The following is an 18888-nucleotide window of genomic DNA, read 5'->3' on the forward strand; positions in this document are numbered from 1 at the left end:
CTCATTTAAGAGGCATAAGAAAATATTTGTACACTACATATCTAACTATACTAGTCATTAGTATATATAACTAGAATATATAACTAACTCTCAAAACTCAGCAGTAAAAAGAAAACAATCCAGTTAGAAAATGGGCAAAAGATATGAACCATCAGGATATGCAGATGGAAAATGAACACTTGAAAAGATATTCAATGTCATTAACCATAGAATCGTAAAGAAAAAGCACAATGAAATAGCATACAAACCTAATAGAATGGTTAAAATAAAAAATTGTGAGAACTTTAAATGATGGCAAGGATACACCGAAATTGGATCACTCACACATTGCTTGTGGAAATGTAAAATGGTAAAACTTTGGAAAATAATTTGGCAGTTCCTTTTAAAGCTAAAAGTGGACTTACTATATGACCCAGTAATCACACTCTAAGACAAATAAAAATTTACATTCATGGAAAAACTTTTACATGATTGTTAATAGAAGTTTCTTTAGTAATAGCCAAGCACTCAAATGTCCATCAACAGATGAATGGATATAGATATTCATACAATGGCATACTAATCAGCAATAAAAAGGGATCAAGCACTGAATATATAGATACAACTTAGATGGATATCAAAGGAACTGTGCAGAGTAAAAGACTAATCCCAAAAGATTATATAATCTATGATCTCATTTATTTAACAGATTAGTGATTGGAGGTGGCAGAAAAAAGAATCAGTGAACTTGAGGACAAGTCACTTGAAATGAATTGGATTCAGGAGCAGAAAGAGAAAAAGAAATATTAAAAGCGAAAGTAGCCTAGGACTCCTCTGGGACACCATCAAGTGCACCAATATATGTATTATGGGACTCCCAAAAGAAGAAAGAGAGAAAGGGACCGAAGGAATAGTCAAAGTAATAATGACAGAATTTTCCAAACTTCGCAGAAGAAGTTAATTCGCATATCCAAGAAGCTCAGAGAACATCAAAAAGGATAAACATGAAGAAAAATATACCCCATGTGCTAGTTTGGAGCTGTTACGTATCCCAGAAAAGGCCATGTTCTTTTAATCTATTCCTGTGGGTGCAGACCTATTATGGGTAGAACCTTTTGGTTAGGTTATTTCAATTGAAATGTGACCCACCCCATTCAAGGTGAGTCTTAATCATTTTTACTGGAGTTCTTTTTGAGAGAATAAAGGACACATTAAAAAGCCCAGAAAGCTGAGAAAGAAATACCCAGAGAAGTGTGGAGAGAACTTAGAGAGAAGAGCCCTGGAGGAGCTAAGAAAAGCCCCACAGAGGAAGCCACTGGAACCAGAGCTGAAGGCAAAGAAACCCAGGAGCAAGGACCAGCAGATGCTGGCCATGTGCCTTCCCATGTGACACAGGTGTCTCAGATGCCGGCAGCCTTTCTTCAGAGTCCAGGTATCATGCTGATTATACCTTAATTTGGACATTTTCATGGCCTAAGAACTGTAAATTGTAAGTTAATAAATCCCCATTGTAAGAGCCAATCCATTTCTGCATTGCGGCAGCTTTAGCAAACCAAAACACCCCATCATATATTTATTACACTCTTAAATAACAAAGGACAAGAAGAGAGTTCTGAAAGCTGCAAGAGAAAAGCAACATGTTACTTACAAAGGAATCCCAATAAGAATGAGTTCCGATTTCTCATCAAAAAAACCATGGAGGCAAGAAGCCAGTGGATTGAAATATGTAAAGTGCTGAAGAAAAACAACTGCCAACATAAAATTTTATACCCAATGAGACTCTCACTGGATGTAAATGAGGGAGAGAGTAAGACATTCGCAGACAAACAAAAGCTGAGGGAATCCATCACCACTAGTCCTGCCCTACAAGCAATGCTAAGGAAGTTTTCCAGACTGAACAAAAGGACACTAGACAATGATTCAAAACAGCATAAAGAAATAAAGACCTACAGCAAAGATAATCATTTGGGTAATTATAATTGCCAGTATTACTGTATTGTATTGTTTGGTATGTAATTCCATTCCTTACTTCCTATAGATGCTAAAAGGCAAATGCAAAAAAATAATGATAAATCTGTTTTTGGACATACAATGTACAAAGTTACAAGGGGTCACACATTAAAAAAAATGGTGGGGGACAGAGTAGTATAGGGAAAGTATATGTGCATGCTATTGAAGTTAAGTTAGTATCAAATCAAATATGATTGTTATATATTTAAGATGTTAAATTTTAACTCTATGGTAGCCACAAGGAAAACAGCCAAAAATATATCCAGATAGAAATGAGAAGGCACTCAATACAGTACAACACAAGAAAGCAAATAAATATAAAATTAGGCTTTAACAGAAGTTAAGAAGAAAAAGGTGTAAGACTTACAAGGCTAAATAACAAAATGGCAGAAGAAAGACCTGTATTATCAGTAGTGACTTTAAATAAAACTGGATTAAACTCTCCTGTCAAAAGGCAGAGATTAGCAGAATGGATTTTTAAAATGCAACCAAACAATGTTTTCTGCAAATTAAACACTTTAAAGTCAAAGATACAAGTAGGCTAATGGTGAAAGGTTGGAAAAAAATATATACCATGCAAGCAGTAACCAAAAGAGAGCTGGGGTGGCTATGCTAGCATCAGATAAAATAGACTTTAAGTCAAAAACAGTTATGAGGGACAAAGGGGGTCATTATATACTGATAAAGGGGGCAATTCAACAGGAAGACGTAACAATTTTAAATATATATGCACCTAATAGCAGAGACCCAAAATATATGAAGCAAAAACTGACAGATTTAAAGGGAGAAATTGATGGTTCTACGTTAATAGTAGGAGACTTTAATACACCATTCTGAATAATGGATAGAACATCTAGTCAGAAGATCAAGGAAGGACTTGAATGATAAACAAACTAGACCTAGCAGACATATATAGAACACACATCCAACAAAACAGAGTACACATTCTTTGTGAATGCACATGGATCATTCTCCAGAATATACCATATGTTGGGTCACAAAACAAGTCTCAATAAATTCAAAAATACTGAAATCATACAATGTATATTCTCTGAACACAACAGAATGAATCTAGAAATCAATGACAGAGGGAGCAAGGAAAAATTTACAAATATGTGAAAATTAAACAACATACTCTTAAACAACCAATGGGTTAAAGAGAAAATCAGAAGCAAAATTAGGAAAATACCTTGAGGCAAATGAAAATGAAAATATAACATAACAAAACTCACAGGATGCAGCGAAGGCAGTGCTGAGAGGGAAATTTATAGCTCTAAATGCTAACCACAAAAAGAAGAAAGACTTCAAATCAGAGACCTAACCTCAAAACTGGAGAAACTAGAAAAAGAAGAGCAACTGAACTCAGAGCAAGCAGAAGAAAGGAAATAAAGATTAGAGTGGAAATAAATGAAATAGAAAACACAAAAACAATAGAAAGAATCAACAAAACTAAAAGTTGGTTCTTTGAAAATATCAACAAAATCAACAAAGCTTTAGCCAGACTGACAAAGAAAAAAAGAGAGAGGATACAAATAACAAAAATCAGAAATGATAAGTGGAACATTACTACTGACCCTGCTGAAATAAAGAGGACTATAAGTGGATACTATGAACAACTATATGCCAATAAAGCAGATAACATAGATGAAATGGACAAATTTGTAGAAACACACAAACATCCTATATTGATTCAAGAAGAAATAGATGATCGCAACAAACCAATTAAATAATCGGTAGTGTTCTGGTTGGGTTCCTTGGCTGTCTTGTGACATGGCAATATCCTCTCCTTTCTCTACTGGGTTCCACTGACTTCCAGCTTCTGGCTCCTCCATGGCTTTCTCCTCCATGTCCAATTTCCTTTGCCTTGGCTGGGCTAGTCAGTTCCCTGGGGAGGCCAACTGCTAGGGCCTTTTTTTAAAAAAAAATAAAGCCCAGGATCAGATGGTATCACAGAGAAATTCTACCAAACATTCCAAGAAGAATTAACTCCAATTTTGCACAAATTCTTCCAAAAAATAGAAAAGGGAGAACACTCCCTAACTCATTCTACAAGGCCAACATCACTCTCATACCAAAGCCAGATAAAGATACCACAAGAAAAAAAAAACTAACAACAAATATCTCTTAGAAATAAAGATGCAAAAATCTTCAACAAAATACTAGCAAACAATATCCAAAAGCATATTAAAAGAATTATACACCATGATCAAGTGGGATTTATTCCTGGTATGCAAGGTTGGTTCAACATAAGAAAATCAATTAATGTAATATAACACATCAACAGAATGAAGGGGAAAAAAACTACATTACCATCTCAATCGATGCAGAAAAGTCATTTGACAAAATACAGCACCCTTCTTGATAAAAACACTTAGAACACTAGGAATAGAAGGAAACTTCCTCAACATGATAAAAGGCTATATGAAAAGCCCACAGCTAACATCCTACTTAATAGTGAAAGACTGAAAACTTTCCCTCTAAGATCAGGAACAAAAGAAGGATGCCCACCACTACCACTGTTATTCAACACTATGCAAGAAGTTCTTGCCAAAGCAACCAAGGAAGAAAAAGGAAGAAAAAGCATCCAAATTGGGAAGGAAGAAGTAGAACTTTCCCTATTTGCAAACGATGTGATCCATATACAGAAAATTCTGAAAAATCCACACAACAAAATTCCTAAAGCTAATAAATGAATTCAACAAAGTGGCAGGGTACAAGATCAACACCCAGAAATCAGTTGTGTTTCCACTCACAACTAATGAACAATCAGAACAAGAAATCAAGAAAAAAATTCCATTCACAATAGCAACTAAAAGAATCAAATATCTAGAAATAAATCTAACCACGAATGTAAAGGACTTGTACCCAGAAAGCTACAAAACATTGCTAAAAGAAATGAAAGAAGACCTAAACAAATGGAAGGATATTCCACGTTCATGGATTGGAAGACTAATTATCATTAATCAGGCAATACTACCCAAAGCAATTTATAGATTCAATGCAATCCATATCAAAATTCCAACAAGCTTCTTTGCAGAAATGGAAAAGCCAATCATCAAATTTATATGGAAGGCTAAAGAGCCCCGAATAGCTAAAACCTTCTTGAAGAAGAAGAATGAAGTTGAAGGACTCACACTTCCCAATCTTAAAATTTATTACAAAGCCATAGTAATCAAAACAGCTTGATACTGGCACAAGGAGAAACATAGTCCAATGGAATAGAATTAAGAACTCAGATACTAATCCTCACATTTATGGTCAACTGATTTTTGACAAGGGGGCAAAGACCACTCAATTGGGAAAGAATAGTCTCTTCAACAATGGTGCTGGGAAAACTGGATCTCCATTTGAAAAAAAAAAAAAGGAGAACCCCTACCTCAGCATATACAAAAATCAACTCAAAATGAATCAAAGACCTAAATATAGGAGCTAGAACTATCAAACTACTAGAAGAAATAGGAAGCATCTTCAGGACCTTGTTCTAGGCAATGATTTCTTAGAATTTACACCCAAAGTACAAGAAATAAAAAAAAATAGATAAATGGGACCTCCTCAAAATTGAAAACTTCTGTTCCTCAAAGGACTTTATCATGAAAGTAAAAAGACAGCCTACACAATGGGAGAAAATATTTGGAAACCACACATCCTATAAAGGATTAATATCCAGTATATATAAAGAAATACTTCAACTTAACAACAAAAAGACAACAAATGGGCAAAAGATTTGAACAGACATTACTCCATAGAAGATATACAAATGGCCAGAAAGCATAAGAAAAGATATTCAACATCATTAGCCATCAGGGAAAAGCAAATCAAAACCACAATAAGATAACATGTCACACTCATTAGAATGGCTGCTATTTAAAAAACAGAAAAGCAAGCATTGGAGAGGATTCAGAGAAATCACACTCATTCATTGTTGGTGAGAATGTAAAATGGTGCAACCACTGTGGAAAACAGTTTGGCAGTTCCTCAGAAAAGCTAAGTATAGAACTACTATATTACCTGGCAGTACCACTACTAGGTATATACCGCAAAGAAATGAAAGCAGGGACTCAAACAGATGTTTGCCTGTCGATATTCATAGTGGCATTATTCACAATTGCCAGAAGATGAAAGCAACCCAAGTGCCCATCAACTGATGAATAGATAAATAAAATGTGGCATATACACATAATGGAGTATTATTCAGCCATCAAAAGGAATGAAGTTCTGACATATGTGACAACCCAGATGAATCTTGAAGACATCATACTGCTTGGAATAGGCCAGACCCAATAGGACAAATACTGTATGATCTCATTGATTTGAAAGAATTAGAATACGCAAACTCACAGAGTCAGAATTTATAATATAGGTTACAAGGAGATGGGGTGGCGATAGGGAATGGAAAATTAAAGCTTAAAATATAAAGGGTTCCTACTTGGAATGATGTAAAAGTTTTGATAATGGATGGTGGTGATGGTAACAAAACATTGTGAATGCATTAATGGCCTTGAAATATATAACTGAATATGATTGAAGGGGGAAATTTTAGATTGTATACATGGTAACAGAAAAAAACAAAAAATCCATGGAACTACACTGCACTACTCAGTGAGCCCTAAGTTAAATAATGGACTTTAATTAATAGTACAATTATAAAAATGTGCTATCATCAATTGTAGCAAATGTTCCACATCAATGCAAGGTACTGGTGGTGGGAATCCTGTATTTTATGCACGATTGTTCTTTAAACCAAAACCTCTCTAATAAAGAAAAAAAAATTGCATAGAACTAAACATAACCACAAATGAGTGCCTGTAAAACTGGTGAGATATGAAAAATACCAGTGAATTTATCAATGTCAATTTCCTAATTGTGATATTGTACTATAGTTACACAAGACGTTACCAATGGGGAAACTGGGTGAAGAGTACACAAGATCTCTCAATATTATTTCTTATAAATGCATATGAATTTAAATTACCTCAAAACAAAGAGCTTAATAATAAAAAGGGAAAGTTTCAATTGCATTGATCATATTTTATTTCTTACATTGGTGGTAGGTACATAGTTTCCCACTGTAATACAATTTATACCTTTCTGTATGTGTTATATATTTAAGAACAAAAGTTTTTAAATAGAAAGTAGAAAAACATTCTCTCTATATATGGAAAAGTACAAGGCATATAAATAATCTATAATATCTGGATGAGAGATGCAGAGAAGTGTGCAAGGGACAAATCCTCTTGATGTTATTTGGTAAATTAAGGAATCTGAACTTTACCGAAAGCTTTGGGGTAACCACTGAAAGTAACCACTTAAAGCACAGAAGTGACACAGTCAGACCCATCACAGTCACATGAACAATTCATTGATCCTCAAGAGGCACATATTTTCTTCACTACAACCATTTCTTTTTCTTGCTTAAAGTCCTTCAACTCCTGGGTGAAATATTACCTCTTCTCTGTATTTTGTGCATTCACACTACTTTATTTTATTACACTTACTTTCATACATATGTTCCTCCCACTAAATGTGTTTTACCCTTGTACCTTTAGCACAGCATAGTAAATACTCAATACTTTGAGCATAGTAAATACTCAAAAAATATTTATTGAGAGGATAAATCTGTAGCTCTACCAATACACACACACACCCCAATTTGAATGAATACCAACCATATAAATATCAGATGTACAAGGATGTGGGCAGAAAGTTAAAAGGGAACTTAAGTACTGTCCAGCCTTATTATGGATCTCAAGTTACCCAAACATCAAAATTATCTAAAGCATAAGTACTTTGGGGAAGGCCAAAGATATAATAATCTTGTTAATTTAAAATTCCATAAATTATATATCCATAAAGCTAAAAAAGTAGAACTCTTAACTAGCCTAAGAAAAGTGAGAGTAGATAACTTTAATTCATGTCATTTTTCTTACCAATATAGAAGTAAGGGTTTTACAACCTCAGACTGAATGCTTTTTAAATGTTCTTCATTCCACTGAGCTCCTTCTAGCAGTTTAAGCTTCGATAAGATTTCTGGAGAAAGGTAACAATCTCCACTGCTCACTAGATAGCATTTTTTCATCTTTTCAAGATGTCTGAAATAAAATGCACACATACACATATACTGATGCAATATTCAACCAACCAAATGCTATCACTTCTAAAATATTTCATACAGGTAATGAACTATCTCAAAACCAACACTCAGTTACAGGGGTGCCAAACTTTTTTGTGGAGATAAAAATATTTCCCACAGTCACAGAAACGGGAAAGGTATTTGTGGTAGGCTGAGTAAAGGCCTCAGAAAGATGTTCATGTCCCAATCCCCAGAACTCATGAATACATTACCTTACGTAACAACGTAAGGCGAGATTAATTTAAGGATCTTGAGATGGGAAGACTATATGGGATTATTCGGGTGTATCTAATGTAATCACGAGTGTTCTTCTAAGAGAAGGCAGGAAATTCAGAGTCATAAAGAAGAGATGTGAGGACAGAAGCAGAGGTCAGAGGAAAGAAAATGCTATGATACTGGCTTTGAAAATGGAGGAAGGGGCCACAAGCCAAGGAATGTAGGTGGCCTCCAGAAGCTGGGGAAGGCAAGGAAATGGATTCTTCCCGAGAGTTACCAGAAGGAGCAGAGCACTGCACACCTGTTTTAGACTTCTGACCTCTAGAACTGTAACAAAATAAATTCGTGTTGTTTTAAGCCAGTCAATTAGTGCTAATTTGTTACAGCAGCAGTAGGAACTAATACAGTATTGACCCTGAAGAACCCATGTTAAGTTGTTTGCATATACCTCCCTGATATGTTTTGAAAAGTGGGAGTGCCTTCCATGCCATGATCAATCTGGTCATGCTTCGTAGTCAATCTTTTCATGACACCTGCTCTTCTAACTATGTATAGCAACAAACTATATAATCTGAATGCCATTAAACTAACTGGAATAACCAAGTCACTATTACATATGTAGCTAAACCATTAATGGAAACTGCAATTTACTATAGTTGATCTGTTTCAGAGGAGCAGAAAAGAATACAAACAAGATAAGGACTTTTCTAGAGCAAGGTCTTGTTAAACTTCATAAGGCTTATAGTAACACAAGATATAAGGTCCAGCCCAACAAAAACCTGAACCCCATCAGACTTCAAAGAGGCCCTCTAGCAGAGACACTTATTCAGATATCCAGGGAAGCAGAATCCAACTAAAGAACATGGAATATGTCAACCAAACAGGCTGTTATGAACAGCAGGCCCCTTATATTGGCATAAGGTATACAAAAGATAACATGCTCAATGTGGTTATATAACTGATGCATTAGGTTTGTTTATATAAAAATTTCTACATTGCTAGAATGCTATAAAAATCATATACAATAATTTGAAGGAGGTTTTAGAATTTATGGGAAGAAACATGCAAACCCAAATAATGCTGTTATTGGTTTCTGAAGGCAATGAAATCAGAAAACTAGTGAAACCACTATTTATTATAATAAATAAATTTTACTATTATTTATTCCTCCAAAAGTACAAAATACATTGATTTTTAGACTTATTTCTGGCTTTCTGCCTGTGCTAAAAAAAAAAATTCTATAATTTGTCTTTACAACTATCAAAAAATAAAAAGTAGAAATACCTTTGATGTCTTCCAGGGTCCTTAAGAACTTTTAACCTCTCAATATCCATCCATAGCCACCAATATCTTTCTCCTAATGTACCTTTTATAAATTTCTTAAATCTTTCAAACTCTTTTCTGTTGCCAATGTCATAAGTTCTGTGGGAAATACACCAGTCAGCCCTGCTCTCTGGTCCAATGCTTTCACTACGTGAACTTATACTTGCTAAGTCTAGTTTCTCTTCTGACTTTCCCTTTGTGGTTGGAACTGTTTCACTTACAAAAGCAGTCTTATCATGTGCAGATTCAAAAACATTCTCAAACACCACTTGATTTATTTTGTGGAAGTTAATATAATTTGGGCTTTCACTAAATGGCTCTCCAGTAATTTGCTGAATTGCTGCTCTCAAAATAAAGTTTACATAAGATCTTAAAAATTCTTCACATGATGGGAAATATACTGTCAGGCTTTTGTCAACATCCTGTTGTCTTTCAAGGTATAGTCTCAGAAGAGCTTGAGAAGGAGTGTCTTGTAGAGAGACAGATCCATCTTCTTCTTCGAATTCAGAAATTAATTTGGTGGTTTTAGATGGATCCTTTTTTGTCCTGGGGTGAACTCCATCATCAAATAAAAAGCTTTCTGTATTAAATCATAAAAAACCATTCAGTCATATAGGGGTAACAAAACTATTTTTTTTTAATTATAGCAATCTATAGAGCCAAGATGGCAAAGGTTTCTCTTTTGGCCAACCCCCCTCCCCTGATACCCAGATCCACCAACTTTAACATCCTGTCACACCACCATTTCTTTCTTTCCCTCCCTCCCTCCCTCCCTATTATCCATCATCTATTGCTCTGTCTTCTGAACATATGAGAGCAAGCTGCACACACCCTGGAATAAACAATATAATTCACATATACATTTCCCATGAACAAGAACATTCTTTTATGTCTCCTCCATCCGTTCAAGCCCCAGTGAGAATTCTTCACTGAGTTTTGTTAACTTGGGATTTCCTGCCATATACTGGGCACACAGGGGTACAGGGACTCCTATATGGAATTAGTGTTGTACTGTAAGATTAGAAGAAGAAAGAGACTAATTAAGGAGAAGTTCTGAGGTCATTCTTTTCTGCTTACCAGTTTGCACTAGGCCAGGTATTTTCTGTAATTCAGTATCATTATTCTAATCTGACAGATGATAAAAGTGAGGCTCCCAGAAGTGAAATAACTTATCAAACGTTACACAGCTAATAATTATCAGAGTGGGTTCTAAACCTATGCTCCTTTCACCATACCAAGTTTTCTCTCAAAAAAACAGAAGGAAGTGAGTGGAGGGTGGGGGGAAGGAGTGTAATTTTTCTCCCTAGCCACTAAGTGTTGTACTATAAGATTAGAAGAAGAAAGAGACTAATTAAGGAGGAGTTCTGAGGTCATTCTTTTCTGCTTACCAGAAACAGATGAAATAACTGGTGATTCGATTTTGTTGTTGAACACACAACAGGGCAAGGAAAAGGTTGGTACCGTTTGCTGACTTTGTTTTGCTAATGTAAACCAATCTTTTGTTTGAGTGTAGGAAGCCTAGGAAGAAAAGAGCACATTTATTTAACATAAGATTAGCAGTATTCCACAAATCTGAGCAAATCATTACAACAATATTCTATTTGAACAGTACAATGCGTAGATGAAAAATTATTCCATAAAAGAGAAGACAGTTATACAGAGAGAAGAATTCATTAGGTAAGAGAATAATGGGAAGGAAATTTCTATTCAGATTTTTTTTATATTAGATAACCAGAGTAAAAAAATGAGGGAAGCATCTTCTCCATTCATTACCCTAATTTTAAAAATAAAAAAGTATATGCCTCCATATCCCCAGAATAGAATATCAGGTAGTAAGGTGAATAGGAAACAAGGAAGTAGACCCCTCCCTACAAAGATGGTGTCACAATGAAAAAGAAAGGTGCCATGGCTTATCTCAATGTTCATCAAGGCATTCGCCTGCCCAGGAGGAATATTCTGAGGACTGAGAAGTCGGAAATCTCTTTCAGACATATGCCCAAGGGCCAATTTTTTCTTACTTCTAGTTCCTGCAGTTTTGACGATCATCTCTGCTCTAATGACCTTAATCTGTAACACTTCAATCTCTCCTGAGATAGCTGTATCTTGTCATAAACTGAATATCTGAATTAGGAGATTAGACCCTAATCTCACCTCCTTTCTTCACTCCTACTTTCCAGTATCTCTTGAACTGGCTCTTGACCCTCTTATTATCTCTAATTCCTTGACCCCATCCTTAATTTCTCCCACTCCTTGAGCTTCCTTCTGGCTTTATGTCCTTTCTATCTGCATGGATCCCAGGGCCAATATCTTCAACAGTGATTATTGCATCACTATTTGAAAACTGGTTTATTAGTGTGTTTTTTTTTTTAATTGTGATCACATTAAATTTTTAAAGTAAATTTTGTTGATGTATAACATAATATAGAAAAGTACAAAACTCATAGGCACACGGTTTGATAACCTGTCACAGAGTAAACAAACTTAGGTGACGGCATCCAGATCAAGAACATGAACATTACCAGAACTGGACCCCAGATGTCCCCTCCTGAACTCCTTGTAGTTCTCCCTGGCCAATCATTATCCTACTTCAATTAACATAGATAAGCTGCACCTGTTTCTGAAATTTATATCAATGCAACATAGAAGAAGGTTCTCTTTTGTGTCTAGCTTCCTTCATTCAACACTATGCATGTGAGATTCATCTACCTGGCTGTAGTTCATGCATTCTCATTGCTTTATAGTTCTATTCTATGAATATATGACAATTTACTTACCCATTTGCTGTAGATGGACATTGAGTTGTTTTCAATCTTAAGTGATTAGAAATAGAACTTTCATAAACATTCTTGTACATGTCTTTTGGTGAACAAATGTATATGTTTCTGTTACTTACCTAGAAGTGAAATGCCTGTGTAGGCTCAGCTTTGGTAAAACATTCTAAGACTAGTAAAATATATCAGGGAGGGCGGGGCAAGATGGCAGACTGGTGAGCTGTATGTTTTAGTTACTCCTCCAGGAAAGTAGGTAAAAAGCCAGGAACTGCGTGGACTGGACACCACAGAGCAATCTGTCTTTGGGCATACTTCATACAACACTCATGAAAACGTGGAACTGCTGAGATCAGCGAAATCTGTAAGTTTTTGCGGCCAGGGGACCCGCGCCCCTCCCTGCCAGGCTCAGTCCCGGGGGAGGAGGGGCTGTCAGCTCCAGGAAGGAGAAGGGAGAATTGCAGTGGCTGCTCTCATCGGAAACTCATTCTACTGATTCAAACTCCAACCATAGATAGACTGAGGCCAGACACCAGAGACTCTGAGAGCAGCCAGCCCAGCAGAGAGGAGACGGGCATAGAAGGAAAACAACACGAGAAGCTCCAAAGTAAAAGCAGAGGATTTTTGGAGTTCTGGTGAACACAGAAAGGGGAAGGGCGGAGATCAGGCCTTGAGGCGCATATGCAAATCCCGAAGCAAGGCTGATCTCTCTGCCCAGGGCACCTTTCCTTAATGGCCCTGGTTGCTTTGTCTATTAGCATTTCAATAACCCATTAGATCTCTGAGGAGGGCCGTTTTTTTTTTTTTTTTTTTTTTTTTTTTTTTTTTTTTTTTTAAATCCTTTTTGCTTTTTCTAAAACAATTACTCTAAGAAGCTCAATACAGAAAGCTTCAAAGAATTGAAATTTGGGCACGTCAAGTCAAGAGTCAAGAGCAGAAATAAGAGAGCTCTGAGACAAAAGGCAATAATCCAGTGGCTGAGAAAATTCACTAAACAACACAACTTCCCAAGAAAAGGGGGGTGTCCGCTCACAGCCACCATCCTGGTGGACAGGAAACACTCCTGCCCATCGCCAGCCCCATAGCCCAGAGCTGCCCCAGACAACCCAGTGTGACGGAAGTGCTTCAAATAACAGGCACACACCACAAAACTGGGCGTGGACATTAGCCTTCCCTGCAACCTCAGCTGAATGTCCCAGAGCTGGGAAGGGGGAGCAGTGTGAATTAACAGAGCCCCATTCAGCCATCATTTGAGCAGACTGGGAGCCTCCCAACACAGCCCAGCAGCCCAGAACTGCCCTGGGGGGACGGCACTCACCTGTGACATAGCACAGTCATCCCTCAACAGAGGACCCGGGGTGCACAGCCTGGAAGAGGGGCCCACTTGCAAGTCTCAGGAGCCATACGCCAATACCAAAGACTTGTGGGTCAGTGGCAGAGACAAACTGTGGCAGGACTGAACTGAAGGATTAGACTATTGCAGTAGCTTTAAAACTCTAGGATCATCAGGGAGATTTGATTGTTAGGGCCACCCCCCCTCCCCGACTGCCCAGAAACACGCCCCACATACAGGGCAGGCAACACCAACTACACACGCAAGCTTGGGACACCAAATGGGCCCCACAAGACTCACTCCCCCACTCACCAAAAAGGCTAAGCAGGGGAGATCTGGCTTGTGGAGAACAGGTGGCTCGTGGACGCCACCTGCTGGTTAGTTAGAGAAAGTGTACTCCACGAAGCTGTAGATCTGATAAATTAGAGATAAGGACTTCAACTGGTCTACAAACCCTAAAAGAACCCTATCAAGGACAGCAAATGCCACGAGGCCAAAAACAACAGAAAATTATAAAGCATATGAAAAAACCAGACGATATGGATAACCCAAGCCCAAGCACCCAAATCAAAAGACCAGAAGAGACACACCTAGAGCAGCTACTCAAAGAACTAAAGATGAACAATGAGACCCTAGTACGGGATATGAAGGAAATCAAGAAGACCCTAGAAGAGCATAAAGAAGACATTGCAAGACTAAATAAAAAAATGGATGATCTTATGGAAATTAAAGAAACTGTTGACCAAATTAAAAAGATTCTGGACACTCATAGTACAAGACTAGAGGAAGTTGAACAACGAATCAGTGACCTGGAAGATGACAGAATGGAAAATGAAAGCATAAAAGAAAGAATGGGGAAAAAAATTGAAAAACTCGAAATGGACCTCAGGGATATGATAGATAATATGAAGCGTCCGAATATAAGACTCATTGGTGTCCCAGAAGGGGAAGAAAAGGGTAAAGGTCTAGGAAGAGTATTCAAAGAAATTGTTGGGGAAAACTTCCCAAATCTTCTAAACAACATAAATACACAAATCATAAATGCTCAGCGAACTCCAAATAGAATAAATCCAAAAAAACCCACTCCGAGACATATACTGATCACACTGTCAAACATAGAAGAGAAGGAGCAAGTTCTGAAAGCAGCAAGAGAAAAGCAATTCACCACATACAAAGGAAACAGCATAAGACTAAGTAGTGACTACTCAGCAGCCACCATGGAGGCGAGAAGGCAATGGCACGATATATTTAAAATTCTGAGAGAGAGGAATTTCCAGCCAAGAATACTTTATCCAGCAAAGCTCTCCTTCAAATTTGAGGGAGAGCTTAAATTTTTCACAGACAAAGAAATGCTGAGAGAATTTGCTAACAAGAGACCTGCCCTACTGGAGATACTAAAGGGAGCCCTACAGACAGAGAAACAAAGACAGGACAGAGAGACTTGGAGAAAGGTTCAGTACTAAAGAGATTCGGTATGGGTACAATAAAGGATATTAATAGAGAGAGGGAAAAATATGGCAAACATAATCCAAAGGATAAGATGGCCGATTCAAGAAATGCCTTCACGGTTTTAACGTTGAATGTAAATGGATTAAACTCCCCAATTAAAAGATATAGATTCGCAGAATGGATCAAAAAAAATGAAGCATCAATATGTTGCATACAAGAGACTCATCTTAGACACAGGGACACAAAGAAATTGAAAGTGAAAGGATGGAAAAAAATATTTCATGCAAGCTACAGCCAAAAGAAAGCAGGTGTAGCAATATTAATCTCAGATAAAATAGACTTCAAATGCAGGGATGTTTTGAGAGACAAAGAAGGCCACTACATACTAATAAAAGGGGCAATTCAGCAAGAAGAAATAACAATCGTAAATGTCTATGCACCCAATCAAGGTGCCACAAAATACATGAGAGAAACATTGGCAAAACTAAAGGAAGCAATTGATGTTTCCACAATAATTGTGGGAGACTTCAACACATCACTCTCTCCTATAGATAGATCAACCAGACAGAAGACCAATAAGGAAATTGAAAACCTAAACAATCTGATAAATGAATTAGATTTAACAGACATCTACAGGACATTACATCCCAAATCACCAGGATACACATACTTTTCTAGTGCTCACGGAACTTTCTCCAGAATAGATCATATGCTGGGACATAAAACAAGCCTCAATAAATTTAAAAAGATTGAAATTATTCAAAGCACATTCTCTGACCACAATGGAATACAATTAGAAGTCAATAACCATCAGAGACTTAGAAAATTCACAAATACCTGGAGGTTAAACAACACACTCCTAAACAATCAGTGGGTTAAAGAAGAAATAGCAAGAGAAATTGCTAAATATATAGAGACGAATGAAAATGAGAACACAACATACCAAAACCTATGGGATGCAGCAAAAGCAGTGCTAAGGGGGAAATTTATAGCACTAAACGCATATATTAAAAAGGAAGAAAGAGCCAAAATCAAAGAACTAATGGATCAACTGAAGAAGCTAGAAAATGAACAGCAAACCAATCCTAAACCAAGTAGAAGAAAAGAAATAACAAGGATTAAAGCAGAAATAAATGACATAGAGAACAAAAAAACAATAGAAAGGATAAATATCACCAAAAGTTGGTTCTTTGAGAAGATCAACAAGATTGACAAGCCCCTAGCTAGACTGACAAAATCAAACAGAGAGAAGACCCATATAAACAAAATAATGAATGAAAAAGGTGACATAACTGCAGATCCTGAAGAAATTAAAAAAATTATAAGAGGATATTATGAACAACTGTATGGCAACAAACTGGATAATGTAGAAGAAATGGACAATTTCCTGGAAACATATGAACAACCTAGACTGACCAGAGAAGAAATAGAAGACCTCAACCAACCCATCACAAGCAAAGAGATCCAATCAGTCATCAAAAATCTTCCCACAAATAAATGCCCAGGGCCAGATGGCTTCACAGGGGAATTCTACCAAACTTTCCAGAAAGAACTGACACCAATCTTACTCAAACTCTTTCAAAACATTGAAAAAAATGGAACACTACCTAACTCATTTTATGAAGCTAACATCAATCTAATACCAAAACCAGGCAAAGATGCTACAAAAAAGGAAAACTACCGGCCAATCTCCCTAATGAATATAGATGCAAAAATCCTCAACAAAATACTTGCAAATCGAATCCAAAGACACATTAAAAAAATCATACACCATGACCAAGTGGGGTTCATTCCAGGCATGCAAGGATGGTTCAACATAAGAAAAACAATCAATGTATTACAACACATTAAAAACTCGAAAGGGAAAAATCAATTGATCATCTCAATAGATGCTGAAAAAGCATTTGACAAAATCCAACATCCCTTTTTGATAAAAACACTTCAAAAGGTAGGAATTGAAGGAAACTTCCTCAACATGATAAAGAGCATATATGAAAAACCCACAGCCAGCATAGTACTCAATGGTGAGAGACTGAAAGCCCTCCCTCTAAGATCAGGAACAAGACAAGGATGCCCGCTGTCACCACTGTTATTCAACATTGTGCTGGAAGTGCTAGCCAGGGCAATCCGGCAAGACAAAGAAATAAAAGGCATCCAAATTGGAAAAGAAGAAGTAAAACTGTCATTGTTTGCAGATGATATGATCTTATATCTAGAAAACCCTGAGAAATCAACGATACACCTACTAGAGCTAATAAACAAATTTAGCAAAGTAGCGGGATACAAGATTAATCCACATAAGTCAGTAATGTTTCTATATGCTAGAAATGAACAAACTGAAGAGACACTCAAGAAAAAGATACCATTTTCAATAGCAACTAAAAAAATCAAGTACCTAGGAATCAACTTAACCAAAGATGTAAAAGACCTATACAAAGAAAACTACATAACTCTACTAAAAGAAATAGAAGGGGACCTTAAAAGATGGAAAAATATTCCATGTTCATGGATAGGAAGGCTAAATGTCATTAAGATGTCAATTCTACCCAAACTCATCTACAGATTCAATGCAATCCCAATCAAAATTCCAACAACCTACTTTGCAGACTTGGAAAAGCTAGTTATCAAATTTATTTGGAAAGGGAAGATGCCTCGAATTGCTAAAGACACTCTAAAAAAGAAAAACGAAGTGGGAGGACTTACACTCCCTGACTTTGAAGCTTATTATAAAGCCACAGTTGCCAAGACAGCATGGTACTGGCACAAAGATAGACATATAGATCAATGGAATCGAATTGAGAATTCAGAGATAGACCCTCAGATCTATGGCCGACTGATCTTTGATAAGGCCCCCAAAGTCACCGAACTGAGCCATAATGGTCTTTTCAACAAATGGGGCTGGGAGAGTTGGATATCCATATCCAAAAGAATGAAAGAGGACCCCTACCTCACCCCCTACACAAAAATTAACTCAAAATGGACCAAAGATCTCAATATAAAAGAAAGTACCATAAAACTCCTAGAAGATAATGTAGGAAAACATCTTCAAGACCTTGTATTAGGAGGCCACTTCCTAGACTTTACACCCAAAGCACAAGCAACAAAAGAGAAAATAGATAAATGGGAACTCCTCAAGCTTAGAAGTTTCTGCACCTCAAAGGAATTTCTCAAAAAGGTAAAGAGGCAGCCAACTCAATGGGAAAAAATTTTTGGAAACCATGTATCTGACAAAAGACTGATATCTTGCATATACAAAGAAATCCTACAACTCAATGACAATAGTACAGACAGCCCAATTATAAAATGGGCAAAAGATATGAAAAGACAGTTCTCTGAAGAGGAAATACAAATGACCAAGAAACACATGAAAAAATGTTCAGCTTCACTAGCTATTAGAGAGATGCAAATTAAGACCACAATGAGATACCATCTAACACCGGTTAGAATGGCTGCCATTAAACAAACAGGAAACTACAAATGCTGGAGGGGATGTGGAGAAATTGGAACTCTTATTCATTGTTGGTGGGACTGTATAATGGTTCAGCCACTCTGGAAGTCAGTCTGGCAGTCCCTTAGAAAACTAGATATAGAGCTACCATTCGATCCAGCGATTGCACTCCTCGGTATATACCCGGAAGATCGGAAAGCAGTGACACGAACAGATATCTGCACGCCAATGT

The 18888-nt window shown here is 36.9% G+C and overlaps 1 protein-coding gene across 8 annotated transcripts in view; it reads right to left on the bottom strand.

The window, feature by feature from the left end:
* The window catches only part of RGS22 (regulator of G protein signaling 22), a 235743-nt gene that overhangs the window by 181561 nt on the left and 35294 nt on the right, over positions 1 to 18888 (bottom strand). For all 8 annotated transcript variants that reach the window (XR_005211587.1, XM_037802561.1, XM_037802562.1 and 5 more), the window contains 3 exons: positions 11047 to 11176; positions 9620 to 10238; positions 7917 to 8078 (listed from right to left, as the gene is read on the bottom strand). Coding sequence is in view for 7 of the 8 variants with exons in the window: in XM_037802561.1 (XP_037658489.1) it covers positions 7917 to 8078; positions 9620 to 10238; positions 11047 to 11176 (911 nt within the window). In the remaining variant the exon portion in view is untranslated. The remainder of the gene's footprint in view (positions 1 to 7916; positions 8079 to 9619; positions 10239 to 11046; positions 11177 to 18888) is intronic.

The sequence above is a fragment of the Choloepus didactylus genome, chromosome 14, assembly GCF_015220235.1.
Source record: "Choloepus didactylus isolate mChoDid1 chromosome 14, mChoDid1.pri, whole genome shotgun sequence".
In the NCBI taxonomy this organism is placed as follows: Eukaryota; Metazoa; Chordata; class Mammalia; order Pilosa; family Megalonychidae; genus Choloepus; species Choloepus didactylus.